At 39.5% G+C, this 21,336-nt stretch overlaps 1 protein-coding gene across 1 annotated transcript in view; it reads left to right on the top strand.

Annotated features, from left to right (window-relative positions):
- The first annotated feature begins 6,320 nt into the window (after positions 1 to 6,320).
- METAP1D (methionyl aminopeptidase type 1D, mitochondrial) overlaps positions 6,321 to 21,336 on the top strand; it is a 48,616-nt gene continuing 33,600 nt past the window's right edge. The window contains exon 1 of the mRNA XM_062604754.1: positions 6,321 to 6,401. Coding sequence (XP_062460738.1) covers positions 6,362 to 6,401 — 40 coding nt within the window. The 5' untranslated portion in view covers positions 6,321 to 6,361. The remainder of the gene's footprint in view (positions 6,402 to 21,336) is intronic.

The following is a 21,336-nucleotide window of genomic DNA, read 5'->3' as shown; positions in this document are numbered from 1 at the left end:
ACACAGCAGCAACTCCAGCTGTTCAGTGAGTCATTTATGAAATAAAGTTTAATACTGTTTATAAAAGTTTAAGTTTGGTGTAACTCCCATTTATATTTCTGTAGCAATGTAATTAAGAACAGGGAGCTTCTGCTATATTCAAACAAATACTTATCAATATAGTCTAGAAAATAGCATAGTTATTGCTAGTGTTGTCTGACCTGCATGCTGAGAAAGGACCTGTGAACTAATAACAGCTGCCTATATACAATTGCAGTTAGATACTGGAGGGATCTAATTTTGTGGATTTGTGAGCTGACAAATGAACACTGAGGCTTAGTAGCAACTCTTCAACTCTAGGTGTTAGTAATGTAGGAATTTGATAGCTGAAGTTGAATGATCTTGGGTGCAGTGTGACACTAAACTCATCTTGGCATATAAGTTACTTTTGTTCAAACATACAGTCTACTATCCTAGCTTTCTTAAACTAAAGAAGCTACTGTTATTCTTTTGAAATATTGCATGCTAACAGGAGCAAACACTAGGTATAGATTTGTTATTTACTCTTTTTTTTTCTGCATTTTGATTAAATACAGATTCTTCAGTCACTTCATTCAATCATCAAGTGAAACTTTGCACAACATACTGATACAGCATTTTAAAAGAGTTTTGTGCATTTGAATATCCTTTTCAGAATGCACATAAGATCTGTAAGTATATTTAATTTTTTTCATTGTGGATGCTGCTGGCATCAAGTTGCTGGTTTGCCCTTCATCACTTACAATTCCAGTCACAGCAATATTGACTCTACTTCAAGAAAATTCAGTGGAGTATCTAAAATGGTGACTATAACTCAACTACAGAAGCATTTTCTTTCCATGCAAGGCTATTGTCAGCAGTGCTAATCCAAGATTTTGTCCCAAGAGGTAAATCAAGTTCTGAAAAATGTTTATGTTTAGAAACCTGGGTCAAGCTGATCCCTTTCATGTATTTTTGAAACATAAAAGTTACCTACCACAGATACTAGGAAACAACTTCTAGCTCAACAGCTATTAACCTGAAGAAATGCAAAAGAACACCTATAGTTTCAGAACTGAGAAAGCAGACTACCTGGAGCTGCAGGATTTGAAGGACACTTTTAAGTTCTGTACTAGGGGAATAAAGGTCTATGTAGCTGAAGCAGTGTCTTGGGCAGTAAATGTCCATGCCTCCTACGAACAAACACACAAAGCTGCTATGTGGCAGTTTAGCCAATTCAAGACTGGTCTATTGTCTCTCTCCACAATGTCAGCAGGAGGGTGAGCAGCCCATAATGTCTATACGAAGGATTTACGTCTGCTTATATAGATCATTTTTTCAGTTCCTTTTTGTCTCTCTTTGTTGCTCTTTATGCTTTTCCTTTATCATATTGTATGACTGTCAGACACTGGAAGGGTTGAAAATCTCATGTTGCATATTTTGCCATTTTACCTTTTCTCCTGATGTCAGTTCTGATTTAATTTCATCAGTATCAAACTGTTAGAACTAGAAATATCTGTTACATTCATAAGCTTCTCAAATAAAAACTTGGAATCTCAGCCTTCAAATTGAAAAATATTATTCTCTAATGCTGCTGCTTTGTGAAACATTGCTTGCTAGGATAATTTGGACTTGAAGTTGACAAAAAGCGAGCATGGTAAAATATTTAAATCTGTATCTCACAAGTAACTATCTGTTGCAGATATTTCCATTTTCTCAAAAAAATCAACTTAAAGCATTGGGAATGCTTTCTTTTCCCGTGCTCTCTGTATTTCCATCCATTTTATGCTGCTAATTCTTTCTCAAATGAGCAGACAGTTTCGAACTGAACCCTGATTTCTGTCTATTAATATGTTTCATTTACAAATGCTATTAACCACACCAGGCAGTATTTGGAATTGGGGGGCTAAAAATTTAGTGCACCCAGTAAAAATGGAAGGCTGTTATACAAAGCAATATAAATAGATGCAAGCTCTGCACAGGCTGGGTGTGCTATCTGCCAAGATACTAGCATGTAACTGTGGAGGGAAAATTGTAGGAATGGGCTTGCCCTCCCTATCACTCAAATCTTTTTTTACAATGAAAAAAGAAAAATAATGCAAATACCAACTTTAAATCATGCTTACTAGGTTCTTTATACCTCATGCTAAAGCCTTCAGTAACATGCATTGCAAGAAACAGGACTGCAGACTCTGTGGTCTGAGCTTTCTTTGAGACCTATAATGGTACAAGCTAGCGTAAAAAGGATCATTAATCTAACAATTTCCAGATTTCCATGTTCTAAGTATTTGTAATTCTCCAGATTAGAGAAACAAAAAGAAAAAGGGGAAAAACAGTGTCCTTCTTCCACTCTTCAAAGCTCATTTCAGAGAGGAGGCTTCCATTCAAATTGATGAATCTCAGGTAATGACATGATGAAGACAAAGCCTTGGGAAGAATGTTTCAGAAGTCCCTTTTTGCCATTACAGAAAAATCTATATAGCAGGAGCAGTAGTGTGAACTGATGTTTTTTTTTTCTGAGGATGGCACTAGCTTCTTTCTTTATTAAATAAAGAGCATGTAATGCTGTAAACACTCATACAGGAGGTATGTGCTCCATTTATGGTTGTTGCACAGTTTGAGCTGAAGAGAGAAAATGTAAAGGAAATCTAGATCAATGAGAAGAGCTTGACATCCCCTTTTTCGTTTCTAAATGGTATGGCAATAAGGGAGGTGTTCCACGTTCAATAGCTGCTGTTTTTAAAGCATGTCTTTCTTCCAGTGAAGCCTTCCTCAGAGCTGCATGGGGTGTTCATGTTTTCAAAGCTTTCATAGTTTCATGGAAAAGATTAAGTCTTTGCCTAGAATAAATTTAATATGATAGCAACAGTGAATATGTAATTTCACTTTCCCTAGATAGTGATGTAATAGTTTGGTGTAGCTTTGATTATTTATATTTTGTATCACTGATGTAGGAGGTTTTGGTTTTTTGCAAGTTCAGGACCCCAAACTATCTCACTGTGAATCGGGTGAACACGAGTGATGAAAAAAAGACACCTGTGATTAAAACAGGACCCAAACAGCACCAGCCTCATCAGCAAAAACTGCTGTGGAACTAAATCATCTTTTAAAACAATCTTAGGAATCCCTCATGCCAGAAGTAACCAGCTGCTATAATTAAACTAGAAGTATATTTCTATATTGCTCTATGTAAGATTTCATGTATGCATAAGGCATAACTGGTTTTTGCAGACTGTTACAGGCTGCTTTCAAATTTGCTTCTAAAAGCCTAGTTTTATGTCTTCCTTAACACATCTTTTGCTTATTTTTAAATCATCCTGACCAATATTGGGTGGAAATAAAGCTGAGATTGTACATTTAGAACATCCAGACTCCAACAGCTCAGAACCAACGTGAGATGCAGTGTGACAGGCTCTCCTTGAAGGACATAACACACAGATGTGTTCAAAAGACCCTGGGCTGAAAAGTGATTTCTCCGAAGCTGCCTCACAGTCTGAAGCTCAGGACACATTGAGATGTCACTGTCTGTCTTAAATGTTTCAGAGGATTTGCCAAATGTGAACAAAAGGCAACTATATACATGAGGGAAAAGTGATGTATTTTCTTCTGGTGACAGAACTTAAACATGGCAGAGTATGATTTTTCAGGTTTGCTATGTTAGGATATGGTGTATCTCTCCTCCTCTGAGATATTCATCCCTATTTTACTGGTATAAAGCTCCTAACAAACCTGTGTCTGTTATTTATATCTTAGTGAAAGGAGAAAATCTGCATCTAAGCATAAATTAGAGACTACTGAATAATGATGGTTGTTAGGCTTAAGATTCATTCAGTGACTGCAAAAATTACACAGTTCTCTTGGAATATAATCAATTGTAATTTGATTGATCCACTCCTGGTTTCTGATATGCAAAAGGAATTGGTCCAGTCTAACTGACAGCACATACCTACAAGTATTTGTGAAATAACCTGACACTTAAGAACAAGGTAGTTATAAAAGTGGTGGCAGCAGAACAAATGCGGTCTCTGGTTCCTGCATTTTGTTATACCGTCAACCAATTTTCAGACTGTTACAATATGGAATTCTGGTCTTCTGGCTGCAGAAAAACCCAAGCATTCACTTTAATTTCTTTAACAGTGTCTGCATTCCACTGAGTAGGAAATACTTTCTAACTCACATAAGAAATGTGAGACTATGCTACTACCTCAGAGCATTTTGTTTCTTTTAGTGACAGTTCAGTAAAAGATGATGCATTACTCATCAGACATGGCTACTTTCATGTGAAGTGTGCTGTTCTCTTTAGGCATACTCAAGCACACCTACTCCAGCATACATGTAGTTACTTATGTGACATTGCTTTATGCCATATATAATTGTTAGAGAACCAATGGTTGGGTGTCTACACTCCTAAAGCCTTGCCCAGATAGAAAATAGAATGATGCCTGATGAGATTCAAACTCCTGAAAGACCATACCATGTTGTGGAGTTGGGAACAAGGTGAAGACATACACATTTCTGACCTGCAAATGAAAAGCGTGCATACCTCTCACCAGTGGGCAGTGACGCTCCTGGGTGTAACGGGGAAGTTTAGCAGTGCTGTTTCTTCATTTACTTCTAACTCTATTCTTCTTCTGCTAAAATACCGTTATTCTCCACTGGCTGGATAATGACGATGCAGCATGGCAGTTGGTACAGAATGCAGCTGTTAGGCGTGGACTGCTTTATTTTTTTCTAAGTCAGTGCAAAGTACTGATCTTTAAATTACTCTGTGGTCTGGATATAAGCTGTATGATAGGCTGCCTACCATGCTGTGGCAGCTGATAATGTGCTGTCACTAGCGATGTCTGTATAGGACCACAGAGAGGATCACAGAACGGTTTTTCAGTCAGAGAGCTCTTGGAATTTACTCCTTAAGGGCAGAAATACTTGCTGTGTAACTTTTAAGTTCATACACTTTTGGAGTTTCTTCCAGAGTATAGAGGGTAAATAACACCAGCCTTCCTATCCACCATGGGCTTTAAGTCTATTGTTGTTAACTAAATTAGAATATCTGTACATGTGTAGTTAAAATCTACAAATGGCCGTGCCAGGAGATAAATAAATCTGGAGATAAACAGTCAGCCTCTGTTCCCATTTGAGAATTTAATTACTTATCTCACAGGTTACCATTGTATGTGTGCACCTGCATGTGTGTAAGGACACAAAAATCATTACACATGTGTGAGGATGTAGGAAATGACACTACTTGTTTTACTGCTACGGTTTGGTTTCTTCCCTCTAGCAACCACTACCCTAACACATTGTATTCATTCTTTCGTTCAGTGATTTGATTCCTTTAGGGTTAGTCTCTGCCTGCCAGCTGCTGGATTTATGTCTTATAATAGTGTTTCTCAACCTCTTATCAATCAAAATTGATAAGAATCAATCAAAATTGATAAGAACATAATTTCAGACTGTGTTTAATTGTTCAGACAGGCAAGTCAAATGCACACAAGGAAACAAAATGGTGGGAAATAAAAATGGTAAATGGACATTAGAAGTTTAGTTTGCTTTTTTACTGGACTGCAAATGAAACCTATCACACTACCACCCTGTAAGATGGTCTTGAGGTATTTCTTTAAGGTAAGGTGATGCCTATATTGAAAAAGGTTGGAAAGGTGCTGCTGTAGCTTACAGTTTTGCTCTTTTAGATCTTTTCTAAATGCATGAATTCTGGCTGTGCAAGTGAAACCATGAATTTAGCTGGAAAAATACTGGAGTTTGGAGGTTCTAGCTTTAACCTTCAGATTCTGCCTAGGCAAAACACAGCAGCAAACAGTTCATTAAGCTCAGTTCATCTTTTCATTCACAAAAGTACCAAAAAAAAAAATTTTGGTTTAGTCTTTTTGTTGTTCTTTTTTTTTTTAGGGGAAATAAATGTTGAGCTGGTTCCAGCCCTAGTGGACTAGCGTGGCTGCAACTCCTCTGAGACCGAGTTCCGCTGTGGGAAGCGGTGTCACAGCCGCGTCTCTCGCGGGTGGCAGGACGGTCTCCAAGCCTGCCAGCCGCGTTACAGCGCCGAGGGAGGGGTGCGGACCACATCCACAGGCATTTCGGCATCACCCGAGGTGAACGACACCCTGTGGGCCGACAGTACCCTACCGCTAACGGCAGCAGCTGCAGGCCGTCACCTGCGACCCCCGTGTGCCGCGCTCCGGCCAGGCCGGGCCCCGAGCCCGCGGAGCTGCGAGGGCAGCCGGACAGGGCTGGGTGCTAACGGTCCCCGCCGGCTCGAGGGCGCCGTCCTCGCCGCGCCCTGACGCCCATAGAGGGACCCAGGGCTGCCGCCCGCCGCCTCCACGTGACCCGGCCTCACGTGGGCAAGATGGCGGCGCCCAGAGCTATCAGCGTGCTGAGGGGCGGAGGTGAGTGCGCACCGCCGCTGCCCCCGCGGGAGGTGTGTGTGGGAAGGCGCGGGCCCGGCTCAGCACTTGCTCTGCCCTCCCCTCTTCCCGCCCTTCCCGCCTGCTGGCGCGGCGCCGCTGTGGAGACGGGGCTTGCTTTGGAATAGGGGGAGCAGCGGGGGTGTCCCGGGGAGGGAGGGGTGCGTGGCCTGGGGGGCCGCAGCTGCTCAGCCTCGCTTTCGCTTGGCGCTGGGGCCGGTATGCTCCCCTCAGCGGCCCGAGCAGGGCAGCAGCTGCTGTCCCGGTCGTGGGGAGGCACGGCCCGAGGCCGCGCAGCGCGAGCAGCCTGCAGGAGGGGTTTGATCTCGTTCTGTGGCGGTAAGCGTTGCACTTGCAACTTAAATGTTTGGCAGGAAAAGTAATCGGACTTAAGTACATTACAGGTTTCTTCTCCCAGCCCACTCAACTGCAGAACTTACGTGTCGGCATGTCAGTGTACGGATTGGCTTTTCCAGGTGCCATTGTCCCTCAGACTCTGAGGTCCTCCTAAAAGCACCTTTTTTATCACCTAACCTTCCACAAGCCGGTCACTCCCATGTGTCTTATTGGCTTAATAATACACACGAACAGTTGTACAAGATGTTGTAATTGGCTGAAAAATGTGTTATCTTATTGATGCAACATTACTTACCTCAGCCCTTCCCTCAGAGTTTTATTGTCCTATGTTAAATAAGATTGGAAGCTCTTTGGGCCTTGCCATTCTGTGAGTGTTTCTTTTTAATTCCCATTGTATGGGAATTAAATGTGTGAACAGAAGGAAACACCTCACAATGATCTCGATGAAAGATGCATGATTTTTTTTTTTTTTAAAGACTGTTAAATACTTAGTGTAGTAATACAGGAAAGAGTGATCCCAGATCAGCTTTAATTTAAACATTAGACTGAATGTTGTGTGCTTTCAGCTAAAGCACAGTATTGCAGCTGGCATAACAGAATTTCAGTCTTTTTTCATGTTAGTGATTCTGATCTTCCACTGTACTTTTATTTTTTATTCTATCCAACAGTCTTGAAAAAACACTGAGAAACGTAAAAGACCTTTTCTTCATAGTCTTGAATGTTGCAGGGCATAGTGCCACGTTATTTTTTTTTCCAGTGGTGAAAACTCATATCCATAAAGAAATTTTAATCTGACTGGACTCTTGGGATCTGAGCATCAGTTGAACTCTGCACCATTTGGCCTTCCGAGTCTCCTATGTGCTTCATTTCTAACAGTTGTCAAAAACCTGTACTCTTTCACATGTGTGGAATGGAATCTTGGAATCATAGAATAGTTAAGGTTGGAAAGGACGTTAAGATCATGTAGTTCCAATCACATTTTTTTCAGTATATAATACCATACAAATAATTACTTTTTTGTTTGAATCAAAATTTAGTGTGCAGCTTCTTCATACTGTTCATTATTTACTTCAGCATTTTTGTGTCTGCAGCCTTTTTCTTCCAAATATTATTTTGGTCATGTGTCCATGCCCTACCACCACCGCCAGCCCCGTCCACACCTAGAAAACCAATGTCTGCCAACCAGTTAAAAGAACCAAGCCATTTAAATTCGGTAAGCCTTCATACCTTCCCTTCAGGCATCAAACCTTATTCAGCTCCCCTAGTGGATATGCTTTTCCAGAAGTTGAAAAAGCAAAACTCATGATTCAGACAAGACTGATTAAACTAAATCAAATTTTCCCTGTATTGGACAGTTCAGGATAATTTAATTTGCAAATACCAAAAGAAGTAATTTAAATTAGATTTCTGTTCACCTAGGGGAATCTGTTCTACCTAAAGTGAACAAAAATGACTTTTTTTGTAGGCTCTTTTGTGGTATTTTTTTCATATTTCTCATGTTTTGTTTTTGCAAGTCATGAAAGGAAAGCTTGCTTTATTATGGAACTGTGCCTATAGATAAGAGCATTTGAACAGCAGAGCTCTTGGAAGTTTGTATATTGGTTATATACATACTCCACGTATCAGGACTTAGGCTAGCCTAAAAAGTCTTTATTATGTTTGAAAAATAAGTTGAATTAAAGATGGTAGGAAGCTAAAAAGACAGTTTGTGCCTTTTTGGTAAGTATATCAGGAATTTATTTGAATAGTATCTGCCTGACTAGTGTCAGAATTGCAACACTATCAACCCGTGGTGAAGGTACACAGCTTTGTAAGAGTATGAGTGGCCTTTATGAAATTCTGTTTATGCTCAAACACTGCATTTCACAATGGCTTTGCAGTGGGTCGAGCTGCATTTTGTCTGCCACCCATGCTTGAAGAGTGTTTGAAAGAGTTAGTTGTGCAGGTGATACATAGAAGTGTGAATTGTGTTCATCATTTTGTAAAAGAAAACTAAGAAACATCCAGAACACAGATACGTCGCATTGGTGTGTCATGTCACAGCGTGTCAGGTTACCATTTGTACTTAGAAATAGTAGGGGTTATATGGTGATACATTGGCTTGTAAATGGTGTAATTACATATTATGACAAGTATTACAATAATTGCATCTGTGATACTTCATTGGTAAGAAAATAAGGTAGAAGGCATCAAAGAACTGCATGTCTACAAACGCAGCTTAGATGGTTTAAGGCACAGTAGTCTCTTACTGATTTATTCATTTTAGGCAGGAAAATTACTGTAGAGTAGAAGCCCCTAATTTCTTGTAATGAAGTTTCAGGTCTTTGTGCCACAGGAAAATAACTGATGAGAAGACGTGTCTTGTAAAATGAGTTACTTGCTCTGTTAAATACTGATTTCTGATCTTGCTTCCCTGTCTCTAACAGTGAATAAGTATTCTATAATAATCTGACCTATTATTGGCCAGATTTTAATAGTTAAATCACTGTGGACTGACTGTGTGATACAGTTCTTAAATATGCAGTCTGTGTTCCCAGACTGTCCATTTGCTTGTGCACTGCGTTGTTAAGCCCCTTGCAGACCTGGGAATTTGTACACAGGCTCCTAAACAGGTACCAGTAAACTTGGAATCTTGCTGTCAGGTAGAAGCTATAGCTGTCTCCAACACCACAGTATGTAAGATGTTGTGGGATACTTCTGTGGATGCAGAGCCTTTTAGGAATGAATGTTTTCAGAGTTTTTCTGAGTATGTTATTCTTTCCCCCTCTGTTAATAAAATGAAGAGGAGAGACATAAATGTGATTTTAAACCTTTTAAAGAAAAGAAGCAGGGGCACATTGCCAGAGTTTTATTTTATTGCGATAGAGCTTCAAAGTCTAACAATTCCAAATTTGCCTGCAAGTGCTGAATCTTGTTAGAAATCAGACTCTTTTTTTTTTTTTTTAATTAAAATAAATTCTTACTTCAACCATGTAGATCACAAGTCTGGTCACTGGTCTTGTTGGTAATGCATGGCCATGTGTTGTCTATACTTCATAGTCTCAGCAAAATTAGGTATTTCAAAGGAATAATAAACTGTTCTCCAGTGGGGTATTTGTATGAAAATCATCAAACTATTCTGAAGCATAACAGGAGTTGGAAATAGTAGTTTGGACCCTGCAGAGAGTGGACCAATAGCTGAAGGAATATTACTGAGACAAATGACTGAGGCAATACGAAGTGATTTAGTTTACATCCTTTAGCTAGATTGTGTACATATAATTTTATGTTGTTCTTTTCTTTGTGGTCAGACATGGCTTTGCCATTTAAGATGGTAAAACTGGTAGGCAATTTTTAAATTACCATTTGTGTTGAACTCTCATGTTAGTGTACAGAACGTGCTATGGAGTCTCCATCTGGGAGGTGGTTAAATAATAGACAAAGGGCCTGCTGTAAGACTCTTCAAATCTCATTTGGCCTTTTGATTTTCAGAAGCATGGTAAAGATCAAATCAGTTACCTTAATGAATAATACCTATCCAAAACTGTTCCTGTTTCCACCAAGTCCTCTTCTGCAAGGGAAGGGGGCTGTCTTAATTCTCTGGAATCTTTATTTGCAGCAGTTTCTGATATCCTGTTACTGTCGCTAACCCACTTCTTCCGTAGGCAGGAACCTGTACTTGCTGACATGTCACCTCCTCACCCACACAGTCTGCTACGGGGAATCTGGCATCTTTCTGAATAGTTAGCAAAATCAGTATCACAACTGAGTTGAGGTGTCTTTCCCCCAGTGTGCTTAGTTTCCTTTATTTTTGTATTTTACTGTTATTCATTAAATACTTACTCATTATCCAGAATTCATCAAATGTTTCATGAATGGACCTGAGGGTGCTGACTGGTCCTTGTGGAAGCAGGGGGACACCCCTGTGAAAAATAAGGTACCAAACTGTATTTTAGGGACATTTAATTTCCTTAACTGTAATTTGCAGACAATCATTATCGTTATCGTTTGTGCATTCTGCCAAAACAGGAACCTGCATTGGAATTGGAGTTGAAATGAAACATTCAACACAATTTAAGAAATTGAGTGAATTTGGGTTTGAAGATAGAGCATTAGACAGATGGACTGTCTAATACGAGAGTCCTATTTCTTGAGCCATCCATAAAAACTTTACCAAAGCTTTTGCTAAACAGCGTTTCTGATACACATGGTCTGTATCTTGCATTTTGTTAATCTGCAGCCCTTGATAATGCTCATGGTATCATAAAATGCAAACTTTTCAAAATTTTTAAGAAGACTTTAACAGAGGGCTTCAAATATGGTAGATTTTTTGCTGGAATCAAAGCATGCATGCCAGATTTTTTAACAGATTGATTCATGCCACCGAATCAATCTATTTCCCCCTTTTTGATGATGTGTCTTGAATTAGCAGTTATATTTATTTGTTAAAATGTCTTATAGCTTGCCCTTTGATAAGTGTATAACCATAAACATCAACATATATGAGATTATTCTCATCTAACTACAAATTAATCATAAAAATCTTCATAGCACTATTAATATTCAAATGCTGAAACTATCTCTTTGTATCTTCATCACCATTAAAAAGAAACTTAGACACGTACAACTAAAAAACCATAATCCTTACTTATGGTAACTTCCAATAATTCTAAACTGATGTTTTTTAAAAAATAACCATAGCATATACAGATAACAGTTCTGGGGAGACCTGGCTAAACATTTCCTGGTATTCCAGACTGATAATAGCATATGTCCTGTAATCCTGAGGTTTTTGGCAAATAGAAAAAGTGATTGAAAACTTTGATGGGAGAGTTTTCGAGATCAAGTGATGCTTGGCTGCACTGTGCAATATATGAGCAATTAGCTGGAAGAAAATATTAATTCATATTTTCCATTAATTTGTAGACAGACTCATGTCTCCAGAATTTAACATTAGCATTATCAGCTGCAAATGATGCACGGTGGAAGTTCAAACCATTTGGCGGTAGTACACTTTTAACATTTTTCAAATTATCCTAAGGTAGTTTTATCCCTGTCTTGAAAATAATCGGGCAGACAAGGAATTATTCCCATTTCAACAGTGCACCAGTGAGTAATTCTGTGGGAGACATGCACTTTCATGGTTTGAGGCACGAGAGAAAAAATATTCCCTTTTCAGTAAAGTGTTTAATTGTTCTCTTCTTCCAGTTGAGAGGTAATGTATTGTTGGCAGCACACAGTGCCTTTGTTCTGACAAGATCTATCACTTTTGGCTGTGGGTGGATTTGTAGGGTGTGGTTTCTCCCTGAGTTTAGGTTTCTCAATCAGCATTAGCTAAGATTGCCTGTAAAGGAAGGAAAGTTATTAGCAGACATAGTGTGAATTGGATCAACTTGTTGATCTACCTGAAAACCAGCCACCACGATGGAGGCTGCATTAGGTCAGCAGCTCCCCGGTTAGGTTTGATGCAGGAGGGAGGGTGACTTATAAAGAAGCAGTGTTTTCATGTGCGGTTACATCTAAGTGGTTGTATAAGTGACATTAGGCATTACCTGAGTGTTCTTAATTATTTGCTAGTGTTTTCTGCTGCATCAACAGCTTTACTGACCCGCATATACTCACATAGCCATTCGTTCCAGTACATAAAAAAATCCTTTCTTCATTGTAGGAAGGTGCCCATTGACCTGGTGCTGGAGCATCACCATCGCAGTTACAACTAAAATCTGTGTAGAGACAAAATTCATGACAGGTTCCTGAAAAGTACTTAGTTTCAGCCTTTTGTGAATGCTTTCTCTGCTCTGTGGTGGTGAAGTCCCAGGCAATGTCCTGTGTCTGCCAGTGCTTAGTCCAGTAAATATATAGGACAGCTACAATTTTAGATACCAGAAGTTAAGTAAGGTAAGCCTAGCTGTAATCCTTCAAGCAAAATTGAACATGTATTTTACATGTATCACTTCATTTTGCAGAGTTTTCCTTAAAGCTCATCCGGACCTTTCCCTAGGCAGAAAGGAGCTGCTTTCTCTTTCCATTCCCATTGCAGAGCTCTGATACTTTTCCACCACCTGCAAGCAGGTCACTGCCCTGGTATGGTAATTTGCTGTAAGAGCTGGTGTCCAGCTGCTTGTGTAGGCTATTGACCCTGAAGGAAAATACCAGAAAGCTCTGGGAATGCCTCTACCAAATGAGTGGGATGCCCTGTCTTAGGGATTTTGATTGCAGCCCTGTTTCCAAAGTGGGTTTTACACTGTTCTTTCAGTCTTCGGTGTTAAATGTGGGGATGTCCGTGAACAAGAAGTGTTCCCTGTTTGCATGCACAACTTCTGCGTTGCCTGCCAGAGGCTGTTGTCCTCATCTGGTGATTCCTTACCTGACTTCAGGTATAAAAGCAAAAGCTCAACATAGTACCATAATAGGGTGGAAAGTCTGAAAGAGAAAATCACATCTGTGATTTTAATTCCAGAAGTGCAGTTCAGTGCTGGCTTTGTGCAGCACAAAAGGCAAACTTTTGTCACTTGCTGAAGGGGTGGGTCTCTTCAAGCTCACAAACACAGTGTATACCAACATGAAAATCTTAGTGTTGCTCTGCAAAGATGATTTAACCTCTTCTATACTTGTACAGCAAATCAATGAAATAAGGAATACCAATTCACAATCTCTGGGGACTAAATTTAAAAAAAAAAAAAAAAGTACAGGGTCTTAAAATCTGTGCCAGAAGATGACCCTGTTGAGCCTATGTACAGGATCAAACTGCAAGGGAAGTCTTTGGCTTCTTGGTCCTTACATGCTCTTTTGTTTAAAACATCAGGGATAGTAGTAGAGTTTATCACAGGTCTTCAAGCTTCTTCACTGTAATATCTAGTATTTGAAGAGAAAGACTGGAGAGTTGAATCATCCCTAAATAGATTCTGGACCTCAAATTGTGAATTATATTGTTTTTTAGAGCAGATAGCTCCACTATCTGAAATCACAGGATCAGATGCCTTATGAGCATATAGTATAACACGCCCCTGAGAGTTTGTAGCACAGGTAGCTATGGCAGACAAAAGAAACTGAAATCATGAGCATGAGCTGATGGATGGAGAAACTGTAGTGCGGACAGAATAATTTGTGGAGGGTCTCATGGCAGCACTGCATCAACAGGATGAAATGGGGCATGCAGCTGCCCTCATGCTTGCTGCTCCTAAGCTACTAGGCTAACATAGAGTTTAACAGTGGACATATGTGAAATGGCTTTCTAGATTTAGATACTGTATTCCTTTTACTCAAGTTTTTGCCCTGAATTACCCAACTTAGATGAGAAGCTGGATTTGAGGCATACATAAAAACAATGCATCACATGTCTGTAGAGTTTGGGAATTGTGTGTTGTGGGTGTTCTCTCTCTGTTCTAGAGAAACCAAACTGAAGTTTGGGAACTCTGGCATGCAAGTCTGGCATACTTCCCCTCATTTCTTGTGTGGTTTTATATATACAGGCAGAGTTGGAGTGTAAGGTTGAGGCTACCAAGAAAATATTCTATAGTGCTTGGTCATGTATGCAGTCTTTAAAAGGCCTTTATTGTGCTAAAACCACCTGTAGAATCCCTAGTTACAATGATCTTCTCCATTCAGGATCGTATCATTTTCCCTCTTTTTTTGTTTGTTTTCATTTGTCCTTCTTTCTCCCCCAGTCCTGTATGAGCACATTCCTATAGCACTTGGAAATGTGCATCTGGCAAGAGAGACTTGCTGCCTTTTTCTTTGACAGTTTGATGTGATGATATGCCAACCCTGGATAGCTTGCAGTGCTTCTAGACACCACATCCCAGTGCTGTTGATCTAGCAATATTTATTAGCATTAAAATTTAATTTGAAAATGTTTCTAAGTAATTGGGGTGGGGTGGGGAGGGGGGTTACAAAGCAATTGCTTTCATTTTTTTGGTGTTGTGCCTGTTTGAACCATGTACATTTGTCACTGTGGTCTCTTTCTGAAGTATTTCTATTTAAAATCAGTGTTTGTTAAGATCTGCTTGCGTGTCTGGTCTAACTTTCATGTTAGAGGTGTGAAAAAGCAAGAGAACATATGAAGGCAGCAGTCTGTAAGTTGTACACTCTTTGCCTTACAGTTACTGCATCCTGTAGACAGAGTCTGTGTGGCTACAGTAGTGTTTTAATTTCATGTTTTAGTTTTCAGTTACACATTTCTGGAGTCTCCCTGACCGCTGCTGTTACCTGATGGCGCCTATATTTCATCAAGTTTAGACAAGCAGTCTACCTGGACTTAGGCCCAGAGGAGCTGCTGTAACTGATGAACATGATCCTCTCGGCCCAGGAATCCCAAGACCTGTAGTACCACAATTCCCAAGGGAATTGAAAGAAAACTGTGTTCAGGCCTGGCCTCCTGCTTTCTGTAGTATCTTTGTTGTTTTTAATATAGTATCGCCTTGTACTGATGGGTAGGGTACCTCACCACAAGTAAAATCCGGTATTAGTTTGATGATAATTAGGATAAAAGATTCTTTTTATCCTAGACTGCAAACAGAAGCAGTGACAAGCAAGAGCACAGGTAGCAACAGAATTTACTATGACATCTCTTGATTACTGCTTACAAATAAAGTGACAAGTTATTAAACAAAATAGCAAAAAGTGTTGCAGCACTAGTGGTATATTGTTGGGGTTTTTTACTACACTGTCATTTTTCATGCTTCCAGAGTTTAGTGGATACAGTTGCATATTTTAATACTGTTCTTGCATGTTTCCCTTTAATCTGTTTCATTCTGTTGGAAAAGCTGCACTATATAAACATTGTCTATTATTTTAGCTGCAGAATATTATCAGGTGGATTTTTTTTAATCTAAAAAATGTTTTTAGAGTTATTTTGTGATTGCAGAGTGAATGTTTGTGTTCAGTGTAATTAAATTTAATGGCATTTCCTGTACATTTTAGTTTGCTCTGGTATGCCTTTATTTTCATCAGGAGTTGTAAGTTTGACTTTTTTGGTTTTAGAAGCATCGAGTTGGCAGTCAGACACAATTCCACTTTAAAGCATTGAAATCATTGTCTTCAGATTCTTGTAAATGTGGGGAACATGTAGTTTCTGCTTAATGCTCAAGAGCTATTTCTTCATGTTGTTTTGGTTTGTGTTACATAGGTTTTTTCCTTTTGTAAACTTAAAAAGTGAAGATGGAAAAGATTGATTAAAAACTGCTTCTTCCTTCCTATTGCAGCTTTTATGTCCAGGTCAGCCGGAGAGGCAAATGGAACATGTTAGTTACTCTTTTTAGCTGCATACATCTTTGCTGTTCTTCATTTATCTTTTGCTGCTCATGTTTACTCAACTAACATGTTATACCATTACTTGTAGAGAGACTTTTTTCCTTGCTTCCTTAAGAAAACATGAGGAAAAAATTGCCTTCAACTATTGTTTGTTTCTCTGTTATTGTAACAGTTTGTCTGACTTAGCTCAGTTTTAGAAAAATAAATGTTTACCCTGGAAGGAACTACAGTGGCTGGAGAACTTGTAAAGCTCTGGGTTTGTGAATGTGAAGACTGAGCAGATAAGGATGCTCAGATTTACTTATTTAAATCTACTGACTAATAAACATCTGAAATAAAGATGCCATTAGTGACAACTGATTATTCTTTTTCATCTTATAAGGAAATACAAGATCGGCTGTAGTGCAGTACAGGTATTGTATTATTCACTTCTTTCAGGCTTCTTGTTTGCTCAAGTTTGACTATCCTGGTATTTCTGAGTAAGTTGGGGGGGGGTGTGTTTGTTTGCTTGTTTGTTTGTTTGTTACAAACAAAAAAATGCATGAGAAAGAATCTTGTCCGATCTTTTTATGCCTCAAAAAGGTAAAAGTACAATCATGTGGTATAATCGCATTAAGGGTTTTTTTCCAGTCACTAGCAAGGGAGAGTTACTGCTTTGCTAGACAAAGTTCATTCCAAGTTTTTGATTGTTCAAGAATGCCTGAGGAGTGAAGCTGAAATTGTTTGTTTGCATCCTAGCAGTCCTCGGAGGCCACAGGCATCAGGTTTCTGTTGTCTAAAAGGTAGAAATCTCCTGCCCTGAACACTGTACAGAATTTTGCAAAATTAATAAGGTATAGAGGCTTTTGCCAGCACAGAGGCTTTCTCACCTCACTGCACAGTTGCAAATCATTTTCCTGCATCATCTTACCTTAGTGTCTTGTGGACTTCCCACGTCCTGGGCTTGGTGATCCTGGTGAGAGCTGTCCTTGAGTACTCGCCTTCTTCAGAAATGGGAGCCTCTCCTGCTAGTCTGCTGTGGTCCTCACAGTAAAAGTTCTGCAGCTGCGTGGCTGAAGAGAAGGCATGATATCAACACAGGGTGGGGCTCATGTCCCTCATGGGACTAGGAGCCAGGAGCTAGGGATTTTGAGGCTTGACGGTATACCTGGACTTGGGTAAGCCACTGAACATTCTGTGCCTTTCTCCACCTACAATGCAGGTATTTATCTACCTTGCAGGTGCGTTGGTTGAGATTAATGAGTTGTTTGTAAAGCACTTCGAGGATGAAAAGCACTATAAAAATGCTAAGTATTATTATGTATGAGCTCTTGAGTGCATAATGGCTGTTTGCCTGCCAGTATTTAAAGCAATTTGTTGCACACTAAGTATGAAAGGCACTGTATGAAGTCAAGTTCTATTTTCCGTTTAAGAAAAGTCACTCATGTCACACCACTGGTCTTCGGTATTATCTAGATTGAAAACAGACAAGATTTTTTAAAAGGAACCATTTCAAAACTTTAAAATTGTGTTGCTATTATAAGGGTTTCTTCTTAATTGGTCATTTCTTACTCTTTATATGTCTTGGGTTCTGTTTGCCAAATTCTCAGGTCTTCTACCTTCTTCTGTTTTTCCAAATGCTTTTTCTGTCCTTTCTTATGCTTTGTTATCACCAAAGCTCCTGTTCTTTGTGCTCCTTCTCCTTGGTGAGTCTTGCCACGTTGCACAGGTTTCCTCAGCCCTTCATCTGCCCATCCCTCACTTTGGTCATTCCTGCACCCAGGCTTCTCCTGCTCTACTGCCCCAAGGAGTCTCCTGCTCTGGGCACTTGCTGCCTGTGCTGCATGGTATGGTGCTTTTATTCAGGTTGCTTCCCAATAAATGTGAGAGTGAACTGCCTGTTGGGCTGGCAAAAACAGCCACAAAAGCAGCAACACTGCTCTGTGTTTGAGAGCAGACCTCCCTGTCTGTGACCTGTTGGTTCGCTGATCTTCAAGCTGTTTGAGCATGGCTTTTTCTAAGCATTCTCCAGTGGCAATGTGGACTCCCATGTAGGGCTCTTAAACAAATTGATAATGAACTTGCTTTGTGAAAAAAAATTCCCAGGTTTTCTGAAATTACAAGTTGAAACAACTGCATGTTGTTTATTATTTCCAACCCTAACCATTCTATGTATCAGCACCATACAGTCTGTCCAGCCTGGATAATAAAATACTTTGGCCCCAAGTATTGTAACCTGCGACACCAGGTTAGAGATGTGAAAGAAACAAGCGCCCCACCTTAAATAAATTCACACTTATATGTAATTAATTCAGTGCAGCTCCCTTCACTTTATAAGGTGTGTCACATAATCAAAGAATTCATGTTTTAACTGTAGGAGTAAAATGTGAGAGAGTAGGTTTGAAAATTCATATACCGCACAGTTAAGGACTTGTAGTTTATCATACACAGTTCAGGCAGGAAAATACAGTATGTGGCTATGTTTGGTATGATAAGAAGTGTCAGAATTCACTATTTTGTTTTAGTTATTGCATTATCATGCTCTGTTTTTAAAGGGATCTCGGAGAAATTATTTAATAATTTTAATAATTTAATATTTACAAGTTTATTGGCAAAGGGCTTTATCCGTATGATAACTGGCTGCTCCTTGGAAGTGGTTATTACATATGTCCCTGGGCAAAGGAAGCTGGATTTTCTTTTTTTTTTTTTTTAATTCCTTTAAGATCATTCATGTTAAAAATATTTGACTGGAAAAAAAATCTGGGTTTTTTTTTATGACATAGAAATGAAGTATGGAAAGTTTGTTTGTTTATTTCATTAAATGACTTATTCCCTGGGGAGTTCTTATTTTAGAGCCTCAGTAGATGTTTTTCCCTTTACTTAATTTCTGAACAAAGAGGAAAATGTTGGAAACCCAGTGTTCAACAAACTGCCTGGCTGCATGGAAGCCTTAGAAAAGGGGAATAAAGGGCTCTTCAGAGGTCTTTTGGCAGTCGTACTTTGTAGCATGCAGCCTGAGAAAACTTTCATGAGTGTTTTTGAAAGTCGCACTGTTCTCTTTCGAGTTTAGATGATAAATAACCAGCCACTCCAACGAGCTGTATAGTCTCCAACTTTTTTACACTTTAAAGATGTTTATTTTCAGGTATTCATGGTTAAAATGCTTGTTTAAAGCTATGTTTCAATTTCAGATCAAGCTCATTTTGAACCATGAAGGAGTATTGCAGTAATGAACACGATCTACGTTTATATATTAATAGTTACGGCATATCAGACGTTCTTTAAAGGAACATGTGCACTTATGTTGTCTGTTTTCATGTTTAGATGTACATAAACTTAAATTAGGTCTTACCTTACGTATTTTTTTCATTATGACAGTCAACAGAGGTGGCATAACATTAAAGAAAATGGCAAAGGAATAGTCTGTTTTTCACATAAATTCCAGCTGTTCAGTCTCAGATTTTCTGATAGACACAGGTGATGAGAAGAGTTGGAAAAAGCAACACTGAAGTCCTAACCTCTGTTCACAAGTCGTAGAAATGAGATGCCTTATGTAATAAATGCTGCAGTCACTGCAGATCTACTTGTATGCTGCTTGGGTTGGTAGTTCTTGAATGTGCTTGTAAACTGGTCTGTAGTTGTTGAGTTGAGGTCATTCTCTACCAGACAAAGTGGATAGTCATCTTGCAAAGATGTCCTGGTTTAACACTGTGTTGGTCTGAGAATTGAGTCACACTGTTCCATCACAGTAGGCAGTGATAAGGCTTAATTTCATTGACGTGCATTCTGAACTAGCACCTGTGAGGTGACTGGGAAGGTCTCATCTTTGTGAATGCTTTCTGATTGCTCTGCACTGATTATTATTAACATACTTCTTATGGCTTATGACAGAGACAAAGTTCTTTAAAGAAATAAATAGTGTGACTTGTCTGGGTTTATAAAGATTTATTCATGGTCTGGCACACCCTGCCAATTCGGCAGAAGCTCAGCTCATGAGAAGAGTTGTCTTCTGGGAAAGCTTAAATTGGTTCCTCATAAAGGTCAAGTTATACCAGCAAGAATTACTTCGTGCTATAGCTCTGTCCCAGTGGTTTTCTGAGTAAGATTATTATGTTGTCTGAGAGTTTTGGGTTGTAGAGTACTTTCCTTAACTAATACATGCTTTCTGGGAAGACTTTAATTGCAGAGCAACCCAAAGAATACAGGAGAAGTGTCTGTTTCTAAAACCAGCTTGATAAAGACAGTCTTGCTTTTGTTCATTTAGGGTCTGTTTTCTCCTAATAACTCCTTTGTAAAACTGTTTCACAAGATTTGATATAGAATAGGAAGGTGGTAGACAAATTTTGGCAGCTTTTGGTGCAAGTATCCTCAGCTGTGGGAACCAGCAGGAGGTTGCAAATGGGTTGGTGGAAGGTTGGCAGCTAGAAGTTCAGCCAGCTGAAAATAATCTGCTGGGGTGGCTGAGGTAGAGGCACTGATTCTCTCCTGTTCCCTCTGGTGTGACAAGTGGTGATGATGGACTGCCATGAGCACCATGAGCAGGCACAGCAGAGGCACATTGCTTCAGCTGACTGTGCCATTGCAGGGGGAGCAGCCACATTGGAATCAATGTCGCTATAGCTGTTTGCTCAGTGAATGTGAATTGGGAGTCCCAGTGTTTACAAAGTTGTGTCCAGGGCCATAAGATTTGAACTCACAGTCATATCACTTTGCAGTAGGCTGTGTGGATGGATTGAAATGGACTTCACATTTTCCATAATCCCCCAATATGCGCCTGTTTCTTGTGTGACACACAGAAAGCTATGCAGCCTTTTTTCCCAGTCATGTTAAATTTTATTTAGAGGTAATAAATGCCCTTTTTTCTTGTATCAGATTGAGTGGGAAGCCTTTGCAATTTTATTTTCTTTTGATACAACTAGTATCTTTTTGTTTGTTTGTTTCTTGTGTCATTTCTGCCTCCAAAGCTGTTTCTATCTAACCAAAGCCCCAGATAAATAAACACATAAGTGAGCTGTTTATGGTTGAAACTTTTCTCGCTTGCAAGAGCCTGGCTCCTGTCAGAGCAACTGGAAGATCCAGCTATGGGCTCAGGTTGCTGCCCATACCAACCTGTTTCTCCAGTGCACAGTACTATGCAAATCTGTATATTTAAAGCACAAACCTGTAACAACAGCAGCAAAAAAGGAGTGGATGTTTGACAAATCACACAAGACCATCTCAAAGTTCCGAGTAGAGTTTACAAATTAGTAATTAGTTAAGTGGGATGTCCCATGGAGAATTTCATGGATTACTGCCCAGCTTTTCAGACAAGGTAGCTAAGCCTGGTCTGAAGAAATGCCTGTCATATTTA

This window comes from Pezoporus occidentalis, unplaced genomic scaffold (assembly GCF_034315485.1).
Source record: "Pezoporus occidentalis ecotype Australia unplaced genomic scaffold, CSIRO_AGI_Poc_V1 ctg88, whole genome shotgun sequence".
Lineage (NCBI taxonomy): Eukaryota > Metazoa > Chordata > Aves > Psittaciformes > Psittacidae > Pezoporus > Pezoporus occidentalis.
The sequence above is the reverse complement of the archived record's forward strand: the minus strand, read 5'-3'. Positions and strand labels throughout refer to the sequence as shown.